This window comes from Syngnathoides biaculeatus, chromosome 7 (assembly GCF_019802595.1).
Source record: "Syngnathoides biaculeatus isolate LvHL_M chromosome 7, ASM1980259v1, whole genome shotgun sequence".
In the NCBI taxonomy this organism is placed as follows: Eukaryota; Metazoa; Chordata; class Actinopteri; order Syngnathiformes; family Syngnathidae; genus Syngnathoides; species Syngnathoides biaculeatus.
In genome coordinates this window covers 30,727,591-30,752,355 of record NC_084646.1, presented here as the reverse complement: position 1 = coordinate 30,752,355, position 24,765 = coordinate 30,727,591, and the positions used below count along the sequence as shown (strand labels likewise).

Here is a 24,765-nt window from a genome sequence, read left to right as displayed (position 1 = left end):
TTTTAAAATGACAATTAAATTTATTCAGGCACAAAAAATCCAAAACTTTCTGAATCTCTGTGTAAAAATTAATTGCCCCCTGAACCTATTAATGGGTTGCACTACCCATAGCAGCAATAACTGAAATCAAGTGTTTGCGATAATTGGTAATGAGTCCTTCACATCACTCTGGAGGAATTTTGGCCCACTCTTATTTGCAGAATTGTTTCAACCATATTGGAGGGTTTTTCTAACATAAACTGCTCATCATTTGTGGTCACAGTACAGCACCTCAAATACATTTAAATGTGGACTTTGACTGGGCCACTCCAAAACCTTAATTAATAACCTTGCAGTGTGTTTCGGATCATTGTCTCACTCCATGATCCAAGAGCGCATGAGTTTGAGGGCACAAACTGATGGCCAGAGATGATTCAGGATATCAGGATATGTTCCTCCAAAACCTGTATGTCTCTTCCAGCAATCATAGTCCCATCACATATGTCCAAGTTACCCATCCAATGGACACTAAGTCACCCGAACACAATCACAGATATATACTGTATTGCCGTTTAAACATTGCGCTCATTACGATCTTGATGGTTTTTTTCTCTTTGTTCTGGAGGACATGATGTCTATGATTTCCAAAAACAATCCAAAAAGTATTACACTATTGTTGCACAAAGTTCATAATCGATACTTGCTTTTGAACAACTGAACATTTTGGTGGTGACCCTTGATAGCAGATGAAGACACTCACATGTTTCCTAATAAACTGTTTCCATATGGAATTTTCCAAACATTTGACCATTCTTTAACTTTCCCAGTCATTTGTTGCCCATGTCCCATCTTTTTTGAGCGGGCTGCAGGCATTACATTCAAAATGAGAGAATATTTATTTACAAAAAAACAACAACATTCATCACTTGGGACATCAAAATCTTTGTACTGTATTTATTTGTACATTTATTTAAAAAGAATTTGCCAATTATTGTATGCTGTTTTAATGTACATTTTACAGAACACCCCAGCTTAGTTTGAATTGGGTTTGTAATACATTGTACTAATTTATATGCGATCTGGTAGGCAAGTGAAAATAACCACAACACTATAAAGAAAAATAAAGTGGGGGAAAAAAGTTTTAGTTCTCACCAGCAGAAGTCTGCTTGAACTTTTCACTCTTCTTCTTTCTCCATTTCCAGGGTTTAAAAAGACGCCCCAGAGAAGCAAATTTACTCCGTCGCCTAATTGGAGGTGTGTGTGTCCCAGGTACCAGTGAATCGGAGCGCATTGCTGCCAGTTTTTCAAATCCTTCAGCTGTAACACAAAATGATAACTTTATGGTCCTCACATAGAAAACAACGTTCACAAACACGTTTTCCACTTAAGCAACATTTATTTTTCAATGTAGAAAGAACACGTTGTTTGTCAAGTGGAATGCCAGTCCTAGATTGGGCCAGGTGGTGGCCCCTAACACTATGCATTTCCCAAACTGCCCTTGATCTGTGCGCCCTGCCCTCCACTCTGCCTGCCCCCCCATCCCGCATTTTAAATGCACCAAACACATTCACCCCCCTTCTTTTTCTAATACACCACACACACCCATCTCTGGGGTGGTGGTGAGGGGTGTCGGCTGTTAGGCAGTAGTGCATCCCCCCTTAGGATCACTGGCAATCCAGATTTCAAATGCACCAGACCACCGGGCGGGTGGTGGGGGAAAGGGCACAGAGTCATGGGGTAAGGCCAATGACTACCAGTCGGAGACCTGCCAATCACAGTAACAAGGTGGCTGGGGTTCACTTAGTCACATGGAGGTGCTCCTGAGGCCAGGGGCCTCTGCACTGTATGACTGCTTGGCATTGAGGGTTCCCTCTCATAGCCCACAGCTGCTCTCTGGTCACCCCCCCCCGCCCCCCAATTATCGGTCTCTTGTTGAGTGCCCCTATCCACCCTCCTTTACAATAAATAAGGGACATTCCCCCATCGTCTGGCTGAATGGGGACCGGCGTCGTCGCGTGCGCTGCGGATTGTGCAGGGTGTCCTGCTCTCCTGGGGGTGGAGAGTTGCAAGATGTGCAGTGCGGTGGTGGTGGGGTTTGCTGGGGAGGACGACGTTTGTTCCCTGTGGTCCCTCCCATGCGGCCACTTTGCAGGGTCCTTCAGAGGGTCGGGGTTCCTCGGCGTGGAATTTGTCTTATCCACCGGGTTACTCTCAGGTGTACCCCTGGGCCTGCTGCTGTCCTCAATTGATGGGCTGGCGTCCTTGGTCTGTGTGGTGCAGGCACAGCAAATATAGGACATTTCTGTCAGTCTTGTGTGCATGTAAAATGGCCTCAATTCATGTGTCTATGGCCACATACCCCTGGGACTTTTTCACTAGGTGTGGGACCAATCATTTATTGCGACAAATAACTCAAGTATTCGTGAATTGCTTGTGTATCGAGCCACTTATACTCTCGTTCTATAAACAAAAGCCTGCACCATTGGATAATGTCATGTCATTATCCAAGCCGCTTATCCACACAAGGGTTGGGGAAAAGCTGGAGGCTATCCCGGCTAGCTTCGGGCGAAAGGCAGACTACACCCTGAACTCGTGCCAGTAAGTCGCAGGGCAGATATCAACACCATCACTGAACAGGAATCGATCCCACAATCGATCACTACACCATCAGTGACTGCACTCTCGTTCTATAGACTTCTATAATTCATGAATTCAGTCCCATCATACTACATTTGATTACCAAGGCTCAAGACCCATGTCCTGCATGCTGCTTCTCCTGTCATTTCCTATCTTGTCCTGTCCTTCCCTCACAGGGTATAGTGCTGCAGTCTCCTGCAATGTCTATATTTAGTGTTTACTTGTTGGAGATATGTCATAGTTTACTTTTCTCATCTGGTTTACAATTAGCACTTTGTCTTTGTTTCCCTCCCCGCTCAAGAAATTCTGTTCTGTTTGACTGATCGACTCTCAATAAACATTAATTATAATTTTAAGTCCTTAGAGGGAGTGCAGGAGAGTGCCCCCTCTGGCGATTCCATCATTCTGCTGGGGGACTTCAATGCCGACGTGGGCAATGACAGTGAGACCTGGAAGGGAAGAACGCCCCAACGCCCCCGATCAGAACTGTAGTTGTGTTTTGTTATTGGACTTCTGTGCTCATCACGGATTGTCCATAACAAACACAATGTTTAGGCATAAGGGTGTTCACATGTCTACTTGGCACCAGGACACCCAAGGTTGCAGTTCGATAATCAACTTTGTGGTCGTGTCATCGGACTTGCGACCGCATGTCTTGGACACTCGGGTGAAGAGAGGGGCTGAGCTGTCAACTAATCACCACCTGGTGGCGAGTTGGCTCCGATGGTGGGGGAAGATGCCAGTAGGATGTGGCAGGCCCAAACGTATCGTGAGGGTCTGCTGGGAACAGCTGGCAGATTCCCCTGTCAGAAGGAATTTCAACTCCCACCTCCGAAAGAGCTTTGCTCACATCCCATAGGAAGCGGGGGACATTGAATCCGAGTGGATGATGTTCCGCTCCTCCATTGCTGAGGCAGGCGACCGGAGATGTGGCAACCCACAAACACGTTGGTGGACACCAACAGTGAGGGATGCTGTCAAGCTGAAGAAGGAGTCCTATCAGGTATTTCTGACCTGTGGGACTCGCTGAGGCAAAAACTCAGGCGTGGGAGGAGTTTGGTGAGGCCATGGAGAACGATTTCAGGATGGCTTCGAGGAAATTCTGGTTCACCGTCCGGTGTTTCAGGAGGGGAAGCAGTGCACCGTCAACATTGTGTATAGTGGGGACAGGCCGCTGCTGACCTCAACTCAGGATGTTGTGAGTTGGTGGGAAGAATACTTCAAAGACCTCCTCAATTTCACCAACATGCCTTCCCACGAGGAAGCTGAGTCTGGGTGCTCTGAGACGGGCTCTTATATCTCTGGGGTTGAGGTCACCGAGGTGCTTAAAAAGCTCCTTGGTGGCAGGGCCCCGGGAATGGATGACATTCGCGCGGAGTTCCTAAAGCCTCTGGATGTTGTGGGGCTGTCCTGGTTGACACGCCTCTGCAACCACCCCAGTCTGCCAAACTAGCGGCAGACTGGGGTGGTGGTCCCCCTTTTCAAGAAGGGTGACCAGAGGATGTGTTCCAACTATAGAGGGATCACACTCTTCAGCCTCCCTGTAAGGTCTACTCAGGGGTACTGGAGAGGAGGGTCTATCGGCAAGTCGAGCCTCGGATTAGGAGGAGCAATGTGGTTTTCTTCCTGGCCGTGGAAATGTGGACTAGCTCGACACCCTCGGCAGGATCCTTGAGGGTACAAGGGAATTCGCCCAACCAGTCTACATGTGTTTTGTGCACTTGGAGAAGACATCCGACACTGTTCCTCGGGGAGTCCTGTGGGGGGTTCTTCAGGAGTATGGGGTACTGAATCCCCTGATACAAGCTGTTCGGTCCCTGTACGACCGCTGTCAGAGTTTGGTCCGCATTGCCGGCAATAAGTCGGACTCGTTTCCAGTGAGAGTTGAACTCCGCCAAGGCTGCCCTTTGTCACTGATTTTGTTCATAATTTTTATGGACAGAATTTCTAGGCACAGCCGAGGCGTAGAGGGTGTCCGGTTTGGTGGCCTCAGCATTGCATATCTACTCTGCAGATGATGTGGTTCTGTTGGCTTCATCAAACCATGATCTCCAGCTCTCACTGGAGCGATTCTCAGCCAAGTGTGAAGCGGCTGGGATAAGAATCAGCCTCAGTCGGAAAAGCGTGGGGTGCCCTCTCCAGGTCGGGGATCCTTCCCCAAGTGGAGGAGTTCAAGTATCTTGGGGTCTTGTTCACGAGTGAGGGAAGAATGGAGTGGGAGATCGACAGACGGATCGATGCAACGTCTGCAGTGATGTGAACTTTGTATCGGTCTGTTGTGGTAAAGAGGGAGCTAAATCGAAAGGCGAAGCTCTCAATATATCAATCAATCTACGTTCCTACCCTCACCTATGGGCATGAGCTGTGGTCCCGGATACAAGGGGCCGAAATGAGTTTCCTCCGCAGGGTGTCCGGGGTCTCCCTTAAAGATAGGGTGAGAAGCTCGGTTATCCGGGAGGGGATCAGTGTCGAGCCGCTTCTCCTCCGCATTGAGAGGAGCCAGATCAGGTGGCTGGGGCATCTGATTCAGATGCCTCCTGGACGCCTCCCTGGTGAGGTGTTCTGGGCATGTCCCACTGTAAAGAGACCCTGACGACGACCCAGGACATGCTGGAGAGACTATGTCTCTCGGTTGGCTTGAGATGCCTCAGGATCCCTCCGGAAGAGCTGGAAAAAGTGGCTGGGGAAAGGGAAATCTGGGTATCCCTGCTGAAGCTACTTTCTCCGCGACCCAACCCGGAAAAGCGGTAGATAATGGATGGATGGATATTTATCAAGCTTGATAAATATATATATATATATATATATATATATATATATATATATATTATATATATATATATATATCTACATACTCCCTGCAAACTGTGTCACCTCAATTTCCAGGGAGCATGTCCTCTACAACACCTTCAACAAGTGCAACAAAATCCGTTCGGATGTCGAACTGATTCGTCATTGGCTGAGCTGATAAATATTTGCTTTTCTTGCCAATCACTGGTCAATCAGCACGTAAACAATTTTTGGTCCAGATGTGGTGTGTTGGAAGAGGCTTTTGCTACAGGTCCCCAAATTGGTAGCAACTCAAACATGAGGCTCTGGGCAGCCAGATCGTAATTCAATAAATCCTACTGAATTTGGACCAAATGGTGTGAATACTCGACGTGGGACGCTCCGGGGACGACTTCAGTTGACCAAGATTTTCATCAGCACAATCTTAGTACCCAAATTGGAGACGTATCATTTGCATTGAAGCTGGTTGGCCTAGCCTAGATTGCTAAAAACAAAACCCATCTGAATGCTAATATTTAACTGAGCTGAACTAATATTTAATATAAAACGTTAGTACTTACACGACCGGAAAAACCTACGTTTCGTTTTCAAGGAGGACTGTGAGTACTTAATAGGAAGTTGGGCAAGTAGAAACGTCAACTTAAACTTGCTTATAGGCTCAGATCACCTTAACTTAGCTGCTCATCATCACAAGGATCAGGGGAGTGCTGGAGCCTATCCCAGCTGTCAATGGACAGGGTACACCCTGAACTGGTTGCCAACCAATCGTAAGACACATGGAGACAGACAACAGTCACACTCACAATCACACCTGGAGGCATTTGAGTGTCCAATTAATGTTGCATTTTTTTGGGATGTGGAAGAAAACCGGAGTGCCTGGGGAAAACCCATGCAGACACAGGGAGAACATGCAAACTCCACATAGGGTAGGCTGGGATTGAACCCTGGACTCCAGAACTGTGAGGTCAACACTTTAAAGCTGCTCCACCATGCCGCCCTGTACATCTAATTTGATAAAACCTAAAATCAGCTCTCAGCTACAACTATACTTCTATACTTCTAGATTGGACTATTTTATTAATTGTGAATATTTAATGTATCATAATTGTTTTTCTTTAAGGTGTACAAAATACAAATGAGATTTAGAGCTAAATTATAGAGCCACCATTATCTCAATATAGAAATTTAATCTGGTTGCACCATTTAAAGTTCAAGCCATCATGATAATGGAATATGATGATTGAAATTTAGAAATAATCAGGTACTAATTCCAAACAAAAATGAATAACCAAGCAGATGCTTGTGTTGATATCATATTGAAAGCATCATAACAAGCATAAAAAAGACCAGAGAAGATGGTGGTATTCCTCTCCATTAAGTGTCAGTCACCATCTCGTACGTTGTACAGTTTGGTCAGTTTGAGTCGGAACATCATTCATTCATTTTAAAAAAGTAATGTTTTTTTTAATTTGAACAAAATAGAATGGGTGACCAATTAGCATATCTGTCTCACAGTTCTGAGGACCGGGGTTCAAATGGATTTGTTGCATGTTTTCCCCATGCCTGCACGGGTTTTCTCTGGGTAATTCAGTTTCCTCCTCCATCCTAAAAACATCTAGGGGAGGTTAATTGAAAATGTGGTTATGAATGTGAGAGTGCATGGTTGTTTGTTTATGTGTCCTGTGTGTGGCTGACAACCAGTCCAGGGTGTTACCCACATCTTTCCCGAAGATAGCTGGGATAGGCTCCAGCACACCCATGACTGTATTGAAGAGAAGCGGAATGTAAGGTGAATGAATGATATGAACAATGTAGTTCATGGCACAGCTTTTGAGTTTACATCTATGCAATGATGGGATTTTGTTGATAGAAATGCTGACTTTACTGGAAATTTTTTTTCATTGTTGTTGTCATGAGCAAGGCCAGGCCACTGCTCTGGGCGATCCCACCTCTGACACTTGTCACGGCTGTTTCGCATTCGGCACTCTAATTGACGAAGCATTTAGGCTTGGAATTTGTCACTGGCATTGGCCAGTTCGATGCGCATGGTTCACTGCATTCTGGGACACTCTGCTACTGTGCGTAAGTTAGAGCAATCCTTAGTCACAGTGATTCTGTGCCCTTTAAGTTGACCACGTCTTTTCACATTACGTAGTTTGCTTCATAGTCATCGGACCTCGTTTCATCCTTTTTGGATCCCTTCTAGCCAAGCCTTTTTGTGCCTCCTTTTGGTATCGACCTATTTCTGGAATAAAGCCAATTTGAATGTTATATCGTTGCCTGAAACTTCTGCATTTGGGTCTGCCTGCGTGTCGCTGGATCAGGACAGTTGTACTCTGGACGGCACGGTGGCGCAGCTGCACAGTGTTGGCCTCACAGTTCTGAGGACTGAATCCCCGCCTGTGGGGGTTTTGCATGTTCCCCTGTGCCTGCGTGGGTTTTCTTCTGGTAGTCCGGTTTCCTCCCACATCCCAAAAACATGCATTAGATGGAGAATCTAAACTGCCCCTAGATGTGAATGTGAGTGCGGCTGTTGTTTGTCTCCATGTGATGAATGGATAGATGTTGTACTCTGAGGATGCACGGTGAGCGAATGGTTAGCTTATCTTCCTCGCAGTTCTTAGGACCCAAGTTCAAATCCACCTCGCCTGTGTAGAGTTTGCATGTTCTCCCCATGTTTTCTCCAGATACTCCAGTTTCTATTTCCATGGTAGGTTAATTGAAGACTTTAAATTAACCCGAGGTGTGAATGTGATTGCAGATGTTTGTTTTTATGTGCCCAGTGATTTGGGTGGTGACCACTTCGGCGGTGCCCAGCCTCTCCCCCAAATGTAGCTGGGATAGGCTCCAGGATGCCCGCAACCTTTGGTTGGATAAGCAGATTAGGAAATCAATATTGAATTAATTCTGTACTCATTGAATCTTCTGTTTTTCTCACTATCATTCTGTCATGAAATGTTTGCAATATTTTCTTGGTAATGATTTGTTGTAAGGAAGGTGTGTGTCTATGTGTGGGATCAGGGGCAACAAATATGTAACATATCCGACTGGATTTAGTTTGTGTTTGAAAACTAAAGGGGCACAACACCTGCATTTGTGGGAGCATGTGTGTTTTGACATTGGCGGCAATGAGAGGACAGACACCACTCTCGAACAAGCCTGAATATGCTCTCCTGCCCATCTGCTAATTTTCCATTCCCAAGACACACAGAAAACGACCTCCCTGAGGTCATTAGCAGGGGATCAAACCACGCAACCCAGAGTAATGACCTATGCGCCTCAGGCCCTGAGCCAAAACAAACTTTTTGTTTTCAAAAACTGTATAAAGAATCAGCATATGATTTGACAACACGGGGACTGTTATCCACAGGTTGTGGTTGAGTATATGATAAGCGAAATCATTGTCTCTGCTACACCTTTCCAGTGCATGTCTCCATCTTTCTAATTGTTCCTCTGCATGCTCCCTGCTTTCACTGCGTATCACAATATCATCTGCGAACATCATGGTCCAAGGGGATTCCAGTCTAACCTCATCTGTCAGCCTATCCATTACCACTCCTATCCTCGCCTTCACCACTCGACAACGTCCCACTTGGAGTGGTTATCTCTGGACTATAATTTCCACCATGACTGAAGACGAGATGACCAAATCTGTAAAATTGGACAGAATGAAAATAGCCCTGGATGACACTTGGCGAAAAAGAGCTTGTAATTTTCACAAGGGGATGTACACAGCAAGTTGCGTGAATTGAGATAATTGGTGTGGAATGAACATCAGTCCCACCCAAACTTTCACATGGAGGGCATGCAAGACCAAAGAAAATATTTGGAAGTAACTGCTATCGTTTGCGGACCTATGAAAATTAGCGCAAGACAGGTTGTTTAGTCTTGCCAAATCCCACCACGGAATTGGGACAATCGTAAAAACGAGCCACCTCTTGAAGTTACATGCACTGCCAGAGAGAACCCTTCACTTCGCAAACCACACCAGGATGTTCCATGAGAAACACTCTTGTGTCATCTGCGGTGCTCAGAAAATCAAGGGTGTGACACTGAGAGGACCCATCTCCCATTCATATGATGTCTGCAAACCCAACGCTCATCTAAAACATCCAACATGCTGCCGCCAACAGAGAATTGAACCACTCATATTCCACTCAGACCTGGGTGGAACTCTCCATGATTTGTCCAAGCCAAATTATTTTAATTCAACTACAAGCAGGAAGGGGAAGTCTTAGAGATTCCGATCTCAGTGTTCAACCAGTGGGAACTTGGAGGACATCCAGCCTTATTGGAATGAGCATTCTCCCAGTCAAAAAGCATCTCTGCTGGCACTGTACCTGTCTGATGCTAAAGGGAAAATGCGTATGACTAGTTCTTGTACTCTGGCTTCCATGAATGGTGGCATCTCACCAGCTGCTAGTTGAACAACAGGATGCTTGTGCTTTAATGGCCAAGAATCACTACCTCTTCCATTGTGGGGGTTTGATGTGTTGAGAGAGTGCGGCTGGCTTTCTGGAGAACTCCCTTGCCCTAAGTTTCACATGGTTCCGGAAACACGCTGACGGTGACTGTATTGTCAAAGTAAAATTGGACCAATTAGCCAACTTTCTTGCTCATGAAATAAGAATACACCGCTGGTATTACCGGCAACCAAATAAGACAATGCAATGAACCAAGACTAGTAAACTACTAATGGCCTTGGAACAGGGGCGCCTGGGTCCATTCCACAAGTGCAGCATGGATCAAATTGAGAGTAGGTCTCATTCCATGTCTGTAAATAGTTTGAGGCCTGCATCTGATTAGTTTGTATTTTATTTTTATTTTTTGGGCGGGGGGCAGATCAAGTAATACATGACGGTCAGCAGCCATGAGTCCGAAGGATCCGCGCTCTCTGAGAGCAAAAACTATCCTCCCTGCTCATGTTGGTTGGTCGATCACAGTTGGCAGAGATGTGTGTGCTGCCTGGCACAAGTTGGTGGGAGAAACCCGCCAGTGAGATCTCGCCTCAGGATAAGTCCCGGAGGTCTCATTTAATACTTGGGTTAGGGTCAAGGCACGACTCTGATCAATTTGTATTTTCTATCTATCTACGAGTGGGATGGAGAACTGTACCCAACACATTCCAGAACCCCAGCCCTGCCTGTGGCACCGGCTGTATTACAGGTGGCTGAGTTGTGTTCACACTTTAATTGTTTCAAGTCAAAAGAAAAATAAATGAATGAATTCTGAATGAATAAATAATGTTTAAATGAAGATCCTGGTTCTGCCTGTGTGGAGTTTGCACGTTCTCTTGGTGCCTGTGTCGGTTTTCTCCGGGAACTTTGGTTTCCTCTCACATCCCAAAAACATGCATTAATTGGACACTCTAAATTGCCCATAGGTGTGTGTTTACTCTCGATAATAATGGTAAAAACAAAAATGAAAAAGAAGTGCTGTTGCTTTAATGAATGTCTGGGTATGTGAATAATAGAAGAAAAGTGGTGAAACTGGATGAGATTTTCTCTTTTTTGAGTAAAACAGGTCTGGTCTGAATCCAAAGTACAAAGTACAGGATGAGATGGTGTCTAATGTTAAAATTCCACCTTGGTACACCCCGATCGAGGATGAAAGCACAAACAATACAGTACACAAAAAGCTAATGCTGTATTTTAAATATAGGAGGCAACATAACATTAACCTGAAAACTGTGAGGAACAGTTCACACAGTTTGTGGAGTTGCAGTATAGCATCGTACAACCCATTTGAGTGCATGAAACGGGTACATTCTGAGATGTTTTGCTTTTTTCACGTCAGGAGACAACAGTTTCAGTTCACTGCACAGAAGCACATCATTAGAAAAGTGTCCAAAACTATATGTGAGAGGGTCAAATGCGCTGTCTGGAAAAGCTTGCTCATACTAATGGAATCTGGAGAAGTCCAGGAGACCCAGAAATGCCATCTTCTCCATAGATGAAAGGCATTGTTGCAATTGGGAATCAATTCTGACCAGCACTTTGAAATAAAGCTCTTTATATTCGGTTTTCATGTCATCTGCCCCTTGGCACCTCTTTGGTGGGTTCTCGGATTGTGTGACCAGAACAAAAACGTGTTAAAATTCCCCTCTCTGTCTTTGCAACTGTTCTGCTGTTCTCTTCATTTGAGTCACACAATAGCCAATGTCAAAACCTTTGTTTTGCAAGATGTTGAAAGGCACATCAGCATCATCGGGAAAAAGATGCAGGAGAAATACGACTTTGATGTCCTCTAAATATTGCAGAAAGCCGTCTGGTGAAAGAATGGGCCTCATGTCCCTGTCCAACGTTGTCTGATGATATTAAACAGTTTGATTAGTGCTCCGTGGTTATCTTTGCTGTGTTTACTAACCAAGATGTGTAGTTCCACCTCGTTAGGGCAGCTCGGGGTAATCGCCTCTTCACAATCGAATCAAGAGCCTTGATGCGCTTTGTAGAAGAAGCAAAAAATGACGCCAGGCCATTTAATGTGGAAAAGAAAACCTTGCAGTGTTTGAAAGTGTTGTGAGTACCATACATGTTTTTTAAAACTGAAGCAGCATCCCTCATGGCTAAAGCAGCAAAAAATACACCACTAGTCAAATTTAAAATAAATACACAGCCAAATATTGGATCAAAGCAAAGCTATCAGGCAGGCTGCAAACCAAGGAATACAGCAGCTGATAAGGAACTATCCATCCATCCATCCATCCATCCATCCATCCATCCATTATCTATTGCTTTTTCGGGTCGGGTCGCTAGGGAAGTAGCTTCAGCAGGGATACCTAGACTTCCCTTTCCCCAGCCACTTCTTCCAGCTCTTCCGGAGGGATCCTGAGGCGTTGCCAAGCCAGCCGAGAGACATAGTCTCTCCAGCGTGTCCTGGGTTGTCCTCGGGGTCTCTTTATGGTGGGACATGCCCGGAACACCTCACCAGGGAGGCGTCCAGGAGGTATCCGAATCAGATGCCCCAGCCACCTCATCTGGCTCCTCTCAATGTGGAGGAGTAGCGGCTTGACTCTGAGCCCTTCCTGGATGACCGAGCTTCTCACCTTATATATAAGAGAGAGCCCGGACACCCTGCGGAGGAAACTCATTCTGACCGCTTGTATCCGGGATCTTCTTCTTTCAGACATGACCTCATGCCCATAGGTGAGAGTAGAAACGTAGATCGACTGGTAAATTGAGAGATTCGCCTTTCGTCTTAGCTCCCTTTTCACCACACTGGACCGATACAAAGTCCGCATTACTGCAGATGCTGCACCGATCCGTCTGTTGATCTCTCGCTCCATTCTTCCCTCAGTCGTGAACAAGACCCCAAGATACTTGAACTCCTCCACTTGGGGAAGGATCTCATACCCAAGCTGAAGAGGGAACGCCACCCTTTTCCGACTGAGGACCATAGTCTCGGATTTGGAGGTGCTGATTCTCATCCCAGTCGCTTCACACTCGGCTGCGAATCGCTCCATTGAGAGCTGGAGATCACGGCTTGATGAAGCCAACAGCACCACCTCATCTGCAAAGAGCAGAGATGCGATGCTGCGCCTGCACCTAGAAATTCTGTCTATAAAAGTTATGAACAAAATCTGTGACAAAAGGCAGCCTTGGTGGAGTCCAACTCTCATCGGAAACGAGTCCGACTTATTGACGGCAATGGGGACCAAACTCTGACAGCGGTCGTACAGGGACCGAACAGCTCGTATCAGGGAAGTTCAGTACCCCATTCTCCCAAAGAACCCCACAGGATACCCCGAGGGACACAGTCGAATGCCTTCTCCAAGTCCACAAAACACATGTCGACTGGTTGGGCGAACTTCCATGCACCCTCGAGGATTCTGCCGAAGGTGTAGAGCTGGTCCACTCTTCCCCGGCCAGGACGAAAACCCCATTAATCCTCCTGAATCCGAGACTCGATTTCCCGACGGACCCTCCTCTCCCGTACCCCCGGGGCCCTGCCACCAAGGAGCTTTTTAACCACCTCGGTGACCTCAACCCAGTAAGCAAAGCAAAGGAAATTTATTTGTATAGTGCATTTCATACACGAGGTAACTCAATGTGCTTTACATGATTAAAGGTGAGATAAAAGAGATAAAACATTTAAAATGGGATAAAACCAATAAAACTCTTTCTCCTGAGGAGTGTGATCCCTCTATAGTTGGAACACACCCTCTGGTCACCCTTCTTAAAAAGGGGGACCACCACCCAGTCTGCCAATCCAGAGGCACTGTCCCCGATGTCCACGCGAGATGTTGCAGAGGCGTGTCAACCAGGACAGCCCCACAACATTCAGAGCCTTTAGGATCTCCGCACGAATCTCATCCACCCCCAGGGCCTTGCCTAGCTTTTTAACCACCTCGGTGACCCCAACCCCAGAGATAGAGGAGCCTGCCTCAAAGCACCCAGACTCAGCTTCCTAATGGGAAGGCATGTTGGTGTAATTGAGGAGGTCTTCGAAGTATTCTCCCCACCGACTCACAACATCCCGAGTTGAGGTCAGCAGCGCTCCGTCCCCACTATACACAGTGTTGAATGTTCACTGCTTCCCCCTCCTGAGATGCCGGATGGTGGACCAGAATTTCCTCGAATCTGTGCTGAAGTCGTTTCTCCATGGCCTCACCGAACTCCTTTCATGCCCAGGTTTTTGCCTCAACGACCACCGAAGCTGCATCCTGCTTGGCCAGCCGATACCTATCAGCTGCCTCGGGAGTCCCACAGGCCAGAAATGCCTGATGAGACTCCTTCTTTCAGCCCATCTGAGCCAACTCACCACCAGGTGGTGATCAGTTGACAGCTCTGCCCCTCTCTTCACCCGAGTGTCCAAGAGATGCGGTCGCAAGTCCGATGACACGATCACAAAGTCGATCATCGAACTGCGACAGAGGGTGTGCTTGTGCAAAGTTGGCAGGTGAACACCCTTATACCTAAACATTGTGTTTGTTATGGACAATCCGTGATGAGCACAGAAGTCCAATAACAGAACACAACTCGAGTTCCGATTGTGGGGGCCGTTATTCCCAATCACGCCTTTCCAGGTCTCACTGTCATTTCCCACGTGGGCATTGAAGTCCCCCAGCATGATGGATGCAATGATGGAGTTGCAAGAGGGGGCACTCTCCACCACTCCCTCTAAGGACTCCAAAAAAGGTGGGTACTCTGCACAGCTGTTTAGTGTATAAGCACAAACAACAGTCAGGACTCATCCCCCGACCTGCAGGCGGAGGGAGGCCCCTGTCACAGGTGGTGAGCCCATGGGAAGGGGGACCCATGTTACCCTTTCGGGCTGTGCCTGGCCGAGCCCCATGGGTGCAGGCCCGGGACACCAGGTGCTTGCCTTCGAGCCCCACCTCCAGGCCTGGCTCCAGAGGGGGGGCCCGATGACTCGCGTCTGGGCAAGGCAAGGGAAACCAAGATCCAATTTTTGTAGTCATCATAGGGGTTTTGGAGTTGTACTTTGTCTGGTCCCTCACCTAGGACCTGTTTGCCCTGGGTGACCCTACCAGGGGCACGAAGCCCCAGACAACTTAGCTCCTAGGATCATTGAGACACACAAACCCCTCCACCACAATAAGGTGACGACTCGAGGAGGGGGATAAGGAACTAAAGATTCCAAAATGAAGTTAATGTGAATCCCCATCACATGTGCATTTACTTGCATTCAACAATAATAGAAAATATATGTTAAGAACACCAAAAAAAAACCAATTTTCTTTCAAAAACCTAACATCTGCATCATATATAAATATGGGTTTTGTGTTTGTTAACCCACTTCAGTGACAATCATCCAGCGTCTATCAGGGGTTTCCTTTCACACAAACTCAGCTGGGAAAGGCTCCTAGCAACCCAGAAAACGATAAGTTCTAAAGAATTGAATTTAGGAGTGGATGCACCACATACTGTACACAACATCGCTATTCAATGAAATACTTATCACAATTCCTAAAAACACATAAAGGAAAAATAATGAAAAAACACCAATGAAAAAGTGAATTCACACCATACAAAGTGATTTTGAGAGAGTTGTTTCCAAAATCCTGACCTGATCATAACATACTGGCTCCAGACTTGACCATAACATACTGGGCCCAAACAAAAATAGTCATCATATAAAGGTAAAGAAATTAATACTCTTCCAGCAAATTCAAGTTTCATCAATCAACCAAAATCCCTTCATTCTCAGGCTGACTGAGCTCGATCTTCCTTCTCAATATTCTCTTGGGGGTTAACTTAGGTTTTACGGGATTGAGTTAGCTCAAGTTCCGTCCTTATGTGCATGTGTGAGTTGCAAAGAAGAACGCATCCCACCAGAGGATGAAAACAGCAGTATTGTTGTATACATATCTAAATGTGAGATAGACTGTCTTCATATTCTACAGCGAAGTCTTTTCTATCATTTGTCACCCTGATCTTTGCCCCCACCCCGTCCTATTTCTGCTTTTGATCAGTCTTTAATTTAGATCTCTGAGTACGTGCTCTCTGCTTCAGTGTATGCCGATGTCTCTGGATGAATTCATGTGGACTGCCCTGTTCATAATAATGTACAAGGAAGGAGGTGTATTATCCAAGTTATGATCTGTACAAAGTATGAATAGCATTGCTTGTAATCATCATAACTCACAAGATTATCTAATCAGCATATTATGTTAAATAAGATGATGCTTTGCAATTATATCACAAAGTCAGGATCGGTGAAAAAAAATCTCTTCCCCAACGGGTGCACCCATTTCAGTTTTAGACCTCAGAGTGTGACCCAACACTCAGACTCTATACATGTATGGAAAACTAACAATCATAAATGTTTCCCTGACATATATCTAAATGTACAGAGAAGAAGTTAGAGATTGTGTCACCAAATTGTATAGCATTGACTGACGCTCGGTACCTTATCCGGGATCCCAAGTTCTATAGTCATTTAATTGGGATTTTTGCTGAGTTTGAGGAGCACGTCCAAGTTCACAAAAACACTGTGCTCCTTAGCCCTATCAACTGGTCAAAAAAGTAGCTGATTTTAGTTTGACATGTTGGATTAGCGACAAATTGTGGACCAGGCACAAATAACCTTCAACCTGCAACCTTCTCTTCTGACATCACCGGTCATACTATACATGTGAATATGATCAAAGTATTTCCATCACTTGTATTGACCCTGAAAAGCTCTTTGCATTTGTTTTTTCCCCCCTGGTTGCTTAAAATCATATAATGTTACCAGAGATTTTAATACAGTATGTGTCCCCAACTTGTAAAATGTAATGTGATCAATACAAGAGCTACATCAAATGTCTCCCACTGAAAACATCCATCCATGCGTAATGCCAAATTAACACTAACAAAGCCAGTGAAATATTGATGAAACTAAATATTATACCACTGCAAACTAACACCACAGTAATAAAGCACATAGATCCATAGATACAGTGAGGAAAATGAGTATTTGAACACCCTGCGATTTTGCAAGTTCTCCCACTTTGAAATCATGGAAAGGTCTAGAATTTTAATCTTAGGAGCATATCCACTGTCAGAGACACTTTTAAAAGAAATCCAGTAATCACAATGTATGTTTTTTTTCATAATTTATTTGTACGTTACTGCTGTAATTAAATATTTGAATACCTGCCAATCAGCAACAATTCTGGCCCTCAAAGACCCGCTAGTCCGCGTGTAAAAAGTCAACCTAGACTCTTATTCAAAAATTAGAAACACCAGTTTGATATCGTTAGCTGCATAAAGACACCTGTCCACCCCACACAATCAGTATGACTCCAACTACTAACTAAGGCAAAAGAGTTGTTGAAAGACACCAGAAACAAAATTGTAGACCTCCTCAAGGCTGGAAAGTCAGATGATACCAAAATAGAACTTATTGGTCTTAATTCCACTTGCCATGTTTGGAGGAGAAAGAATGAGGGAGGCATAGTATCCCAAAAACACCATCCCTACTGTAAAGCATAGGGGTGGAAGCATCATGCTTTGGGGTTTTTTTCTCCACATGGGACAGGATGACTGCACTGTATCAAGGAGAGGATAACTGTGGAGCAACTGTGCAGCAGCAGCAGTTCTGAGGACCCGGGTTCAATGGAGTTTGCATGTTCTCCCGTGCCAACATGGATTTTCTCCGGGAACTCCGGTATCCTCCCACATCCCAAAAATATGCTTTAATTGGACACTCTAAATTTCTCCTAGGTGTGTTTGTAAGTGCGGCTGTTGTCTGTCTCCATGTGGCCTCCGATTGGCTGCCAAACAGTTCAGGGTTTACCCTGCCTCCTGCCCGTTGACAGCTGGGATAGGTTCTGAAATTGCTGCAAATCTCGTGAGGATAAGTGGCTCAGAAAATGGATGGATGGATGACTGGGGCCTTATATCGCAAGATTTGGGAGAACAACAACCTTCCCTTAGTCAGTGGATTGAAGATGGGTGGTGGCCAGGTCTTCCAACATGACAATGCAAGCATATCAAGGTTCTGTAGTGGCTAGCCAGTCTCCAGGCCTAAAACCAATAAAGGTTGTGCACATGACGTCACCATTTTCACAGCACCATATGTCACGACCCATCGGAACGGGAGTAGGACCCAAATGTAGGACTCGGATGATGCAAGGTAGTTCAAGGAGAAACGTTTATTATAAGTCGAGGTCGGGGATCGGGCAGGCAGTCCGGGTTAGGTAGTTGGGACGTCGGACGAAGAGAGCAGGTGAGCAGGCAGGCAGGAGTCGGTACACAGGAGAATGATCAAAGCAGCCAGAAGTATCAAAGGAGTCAGGCTTACAAGGTTGGTCGAAGAACAGGCAAAGGTCGGTATACACGGGTTGTCGATCAGGGATACCGGAGCACTCGAACGGGACATGAAGCTCAATGAACTGGCGGGGACCAATCGTCATCGGGTTGATATAAATACACAGACTAATCAGCCCGCATGAGACGCAGGTGTGCGCCTCAATCAGCGCACCCGTGCAGGCACCCGCAGAGCTCGTGCTGAAGCGGCAGGATCATGACAGTACCCCCCACCCCCACCCCCCTCAAAGGCACGGCTCCCAGACGTGCCTAAACGAAAAAACACGAACAATAATTAACACAGGCAGGGGTGGGCAGAAGGGGGGTCCGGAGGAGGGCACGCCCCCCCCGAACCCCAGTCTGGTGGCCATCCAGGCCACCAAACACAAGGCGTCCGGGTGGACAGGTCAGGAGGACGACCTGGACGCCAAGCACCAGGGTCCCCACGGAGCGATTTGGGCAGACGACCTCTGTGAGGAACCAAACAACGAAGCAGGAACCAGGCCGAGGCAGGCAACTGCTCTGGACGAGAACCTCCCACGCCGTGGTTGCGAGACGACCAGGGACTGGTCGCCACCGAGGCTTGGTCAGGAGGCAGCCGTGGATTGGTCACCAACAAGGTCAGGTCCTGAAGCGGCTGGAGCGAAGAGGATGATGGAGCGCAGGACCAGAGCCATGACCGCCACCATCACAGCCATCCCGAAGTCTCTCCAGCTCCAGGGTGGCTCCACAGAACTCCCCAGCTCCTCCTGGACAGCAACGTGAGAAGGCGGCGACACCATCGCCATCACCACCTCCTGTACAGCAACGTGAGAAGGCGGTGACACCATCGCTATCGCCATCTCCTGGACAGCAACGTGAGAAGGCGGCGACACCATCGCCATCGCCTCCTCCTGGACAGGAACGTGAGAAGGCGGAGGCAGCGACACCATCACCATCGCCTCCTCCTGGACAGGAACGTGAGAAGGCGGAGGCAGCATCACCAACTCCACCTCCTCCTGGACGGAAACGTGAGGCGGCTGGGGAACTGTCGCCACCTCCTGGACAGGAACGTGAGAAGGCGGAGGCAGCATCACCAACTCCACCTCCTCCTGGGCGGGAACGTGAGGCGGCTGGGGAACCGTCGCCACCTCCTGGACAGGAACGTATGGGCGTGCCCGTCGCCGACAGAGCAGGAATGGGGGAGCGACCGCGGGCCGGTCGCCGACGAAGCAGGAGTGTGGAGCATCCGCGGGCCGGTCGCCACTGGTACTCCAGAGCAGTGACGAGAAGCGGCTGTGGAGATGTCGCCACCTCCTGGACAGCAACGTGAGGCGGCATCGGCACGGTCCCCACTGCCACGTGAGCTTGCAGTGCTTCCGTTGAAACAGCAACGTGGGCGTGGTGCGGTGGCGAATCCATTTCCAGGGCAACGTGAACGAGAGTCGGCAGAGAGTCAGTCGAAACTGACACGTGGGCGTGTCTCGGGAGAGGGTCAGTTCCAACTGCCGCGTGAACTCTGCTCGGAACAGCCAAAAGCTCGACGTGGGAATGGCGAGGAGGCGGGTCAGTTTCCACAGTTACGTGCACTTGGCAAAGTGGCGAGTCCGTTCCCACTGCAGCGTGCGCTTGGCGAGGGGGCGGGGCGGTTTCCACAGCAACGTGAACGAGAGTAGGCAGAGAGTCAGTCGACTCTGACACGTGGGGGTGTCTCGGGAGCGGGTCAGTTCCAACTGCCACGTGAACCTGCATCAGCAGCGAGTCCGTCGCAGTTGTGACGTCAGCGTAGCTCGGCAATCCTTGCCGGACCTGGGCCGTGAGATCCGCCAATTCAGCGCTCTGCCGCTCTATCTCCGCCCGCATTTCATGGTAGAACGCATCCCGATTTGGCGGCTCCTCCTCCCTCTGGGCTGGAAGCTTCGCCACCAACTGCGGGTCTGCCGGTCTCACCGTTGCTGGGGAGGAGTGGGAGGACGGTGTCTTCGTTGCCGTGCAGCGGGAGACACCAGGGAGCGCCCGGCCGGGGCGTCTCCTCTGGCCACCACGCGGAGGTCCCGGGTAGATGGCCAAGCGGGTTCCCTCAAACGGATTGGTGTATTTGTATCCACCGGGCGAAGACGTTCGGGTGCTGGGAACGCGGGGAGGTGGAGCAAACTGACTGGGATGAAAAGCCGGGCAAAGAGATTCAAAATCAAAGTCATCGGAGTCGTACTCAGGCAGCCGGTCATACAAATCACGGTCCTCCTCATATTCCGAAAAGTCAGAGTCCAGAAGAATATGAGGAGCCGGACGGGTCGTGTTCGGGACGTATTCATACCTCGCTGGCGGAGCGTAAGACGCGGAAGCGGGGGACGTCAAGGAGCCTACCCGGATCGGACAGGCTTGGTCCTCCGGCAGACGGTCTACCTTGCATCGGTCCCAGCGACGCCGGGTCTTTCCTGCTGGGTCCTGTGTTGGCCAGTTCGTTCTGTCACGACCCATCGGAACGGGAGCAGGACGCAAATGCAGGACTCGGACGATGCAAGGTAGTTCAAGGAGAAACGTTTATTATAAGCCGAGGTCGGGGACTGGGCAGGCAGTCCGGTGCAGCAGCGGTAGTTGGGACGTCGGACGAAGAGAGCTGGTGAGCAGGCAGGCAGGAGTCGGTACACAGGAGAACGATCAAAGCAGGCAGAAGTATCAAAGGAGTCAGGCTTACAAGGTTGGTCGAAGAACAGGCGAAGGTCGGTATACACCTCAGTCAGCGCACCCGCACAGCTCGTGCTGAAGCGGCAGGATCATGACACCATATTGTCACATTATCATTTATTTAAATATTGGTATTTGTCTTGAAAAAAATCTGAGTGGCTCCATCGCTATGTAGTATTTATTGTTGATTAAGAACAGATCCAGCAACAAAGTATTTGTATGCATCCAGACTTTTCTACGCTTTCAAACTTCTTTTCTTTTTCTTTCAGCTTGTCCTGTTAGAGGTCACCACAGTATGTCATCTTTTTCCATGTAAGCCTATCTCGTGTATCTTCCTCTCTAACACCCATTGCTCTCATGTCCTCCCTCACAACATCCATCAACCTTTTCTTTGATCTTCCTCTCGCTCTTTTGGCTGGCAGCTCCATCCTCTGTACCAGGGCTCAGCAACCTCTTTGAGGCTGAGGGCTACTTCATGAGCACCGATCGTATGAAGGCCTACGTGACCTGTTTGTGGCAAATTTGAGACTCAGTTCATTACACGTATATAAAATATTTTCGTTTTAATTTATTGTAGTAAATTACATTACAGGTATTTTAAAATTTTATAATTCATGTAAGCAAGTCAGATTCAGAATTTAAAGCACAAATAGTTACAATTTGTGGCCTGTTATTTTTAGAACATAGCTCGCGGGCAACCATTGGCCCGTGGGTACCACGTTGGTGACCCCTGCAGTCTGTACCCATCTACCAATATATAAAACGGCGTCATCTCAGATGAACGCTCTTATTTGGTTTGGTTGGCATAGTTTTTATGCCTGATGCCCTTCCTGCCCCAACCCCTCTCGGGGAGTGGAGGCCCTAGTGAGAAGCGAACTCACGACTCCCGGTTTACCAAACCAATGCTCAAACCACTGAGATATGGGGCCCGCTTTCAAACTCTTCTGTATAAATCGCGATGACTTATTCACCAGATATATGTAGATCCAGTTGTCCAAGACAAGCGAAAGTGGGGTAATAGTCCAATTTCTTATCGGCGAAAACATCGACTGCAACATTAAATATGGGTCCTCTATGCCAAGTGTTTCACATTTTTCCACGTACCTTCATTTATTATCACCTTCTAAATGTTTAACGGTATTGGACAAAACTCTGGGCGTCGTGCTATAAGACGTATTTTCGCGTTGTCTCCAATTGACTTAGCATTGAACAATGCTTGACCGACACCTCCGGCCAGTGACGTGATTTGATGATGTGGGTGCATGAGCTCTATCGGAAAATTATTGGAAGGAGTTCAAACTCTGTGTTTCTAAGTGACAGCCCAGAAACCAGGCAGATCTAGAAAAGATCAGTGAGGAGGAATGGGCCAAAATGCCTGCTGCAGTGTGTGCAAACCAGGTAGGAAAAAATAAATACAGGAAATGTCTGACCTCAGTAATTATAAACAAAGGCTAATTTTTATATTATGTCTCTCAATTTCAGACCCCTCCATTATTTCAAAGTGGGAGTACTTGCAAAATCACAGGGTGTTCAAATACTTATTTTCCTCACTGTACCTTCTATATATTTTTTTTTTTTTTGTAAATGCAACACAGAAATTTTTTTTGTAAGCATCCTCATTAAGATTGTTTCAAGTGTAAAGAAGGATGTGGCTAATTTGTTATTTGGAGTGGATGATGAAACTTCATGTAATTTGCCTTCCATGTATCGGGCTTCCTTCCAAGTACAAAGCCAACAATCTATCACTACCCTCCTCATGCATCTGGTATGTTACACTGTGCCAAGGGCAGTAATATACAGATGTTCTGTCTAATATCACAACAAGAGAGTGTAAAGTAGCAGTGATGACACTTGCCCTTGAAAGAATGCTAGACAATATTAATTAATGTCACAAGTGAGTGGCGTGTGACTGAGCCTAAAATAATCTATTTGGGACAGCATGGCTCAAGTGGTAGATTGGCTGTGACCATGTCCAAGTTGAACAAGAGACTGACCCCTCAGTACTCCTAATGCTGCATTAACTGCACTTGAGTACGTTGAAGGTCGAAACCTGCTATACAGATAAAACACCATCAGGCCAAAACTATTTTGGCAAACTCTTGTTTACCAAACCCAGTGCTGACATCCACACTTCCTCCCTCACAGACTGGGTCACAAGGCAAATTTGCATTCACACACAGTGAGCACACAGATTTTTATGATACACACTGAAATTGTACACATCAAATTCGGAACAAAACTGGAGTGACCTTTTACAAAATATTTTGGTAATGGCAGAATCAAACAGGTTCAGCATGCCTATGCTCTGTTTAAGGGAACAGTCAAGGGCTGCAATTGGAACCTCCCCTCCTTCAACCAAAGTAAAGCATCACCTACGGGAAGGATATGGTACTGTGATTAATGAGGAAATGGTTGAGGACTGTAATCCACCAGATTACTGGTTGAAAATGATTAGCACGTTACCCTTTTGTATAGATAACAATACAATATGTAAACCTATGACAGATACATTGTTGCATAAATGTTAATAAAAGCAAAGGTGGTGTGTAGTCTGAGTAGTCTTTACTCTCTGCAAGTCACGTGACTGAGATTGTCTCTCTTTTTGAATGCAGCAACGTAAGTAGAAAAAAAAAACTGAAAAAGAAAACAATCATGATGTGCAGAATCACAAAAAGTGATCCGAAGCAGAAGCGTTCAGGATTATTCCTTTTCAGCCCCAAGGGACAGTGCCAGTTTTGCATTCATGCGTTGGAAAAGAAGCCGTAAACGATGACCATGATGATTGCGACGTTGTTGAAGGGGGAGAAGAAGAAAAGAAAACAATCATGATGTGGAGAATCACAAAAAGCGATCCGAAGCAGAAGCGTTCAGGATTATTCCTTTTCAGCACCAAGGGACAGTGCCAGTTTTGCATCCACGCGTTGGAAAAGAAGCCGTAAACGATGACCGTGATGAGTGCGACGTTGTTGAAGGGCAAGAAGAAGCTCCTTTCACGTAGGCATACAGAAAAGCAATGTTTTAGCATTGCCGCCTTTGTTTGAGTACCATCGTGAACATAGCAACAAAGAAACATGTTCTGTACCAAGTGCAGCATTAAACTCGCACCATTTGACATCTATGCTTATACAGTACACCTTTCTCCCACTGACGAGAATAAAACACCAGTTCATATTACATTGACGACAATGAAACGTCACTTTCTACTCAGGTGTAACATCATTCGCCCATTCTTTTTCTTTCGATAATTAGTAATTCTTAAAATTAGGACGATTTGCACTCCACGAATCATTCATTAGAAATGAAACCCCGCATACAGTTTATGGGCAATTCTCCCTCGCTCCTCTCACAATGCATGAGTCACTGTGAGGTTAGTCTCCTCCAACGTGCAGCTGTGCATCATGGGTACCGTCAGACCTGCATCATGAAAGCCCAGAGTCATGCTGATGTCTCCGGGCTGTCATTAATGATAAAGCGCTTGACTGTGTGGTGTCCTCAAGAGGCTTCAAGTGTAAAACCATATGAGACTTGGATGAGGAAGCGGGGAAAGCACTGTCGATGCCCGGCTGCCTTACCTGTTTCCAGGTGCAAAGAGAGCCTTGCTTCATTAATGTAAGGTGTGTCACTCTTGGAACGGACCCTCCGGATCGGTCTACAATCCTTCTGCTGCGTGGCCGCCGCCATGGCCGGTCTGCCAGCCGGGCAACGTCCACAGACGACCGGCGTGACGAGACTCGGCGCCGCAGCCTCTGGTGCACTCACCCGGACAGACAGCGCAGGAGTGGGCGTGCTATTTTAAGTAGGGGTAGTGGCGTTGAGGAGGGGGGGCGATAGTCACTCTGGTTGTGCTATTTCCCTGCGAAGTCAAGTAGAGCTTCCTCTACAATGGAAACGATATAATTTAATATTCAGATTGTTCTTAAAAGATGTGATTCAAACG

The 24,765-nt window shown here is 47.0% G+C and overlaps 1 protein-coding gene across 3 annotated transcripts in view; it reads right to left on the bottom strand.

The window, feature by feature from the left end:
• Positions 1 to 24,765, bottom strand: part of phactr1 (phosphatase and actin regulator 1) — a 77,032-nt gene extending 52,267 nt beyond the window's left edge. For all 3 annotated transcript variants that reach the window (XR_009795627.1, XM_061824262.1, XM_061824263.1), the window contains exons 1-2: positions 24,401 to 24,765; positions 1,132 to 1,296 (exon numbers count right to left, since the gene is read on the bottom strand). Coding sequence is in view for 2 of the 3 variants with exons in the window: in XM_061824262.1 (XP_061680246.1) it covers positions 1,132 to 1,296; positions 24,401 to 24,509 (274 nt within the window). In the remaining variant the exon portion in view is untranslated. The remainder of the gene's footprint in view (positions 1 to 1,131; positions 1,297 to 24,400) is intronic.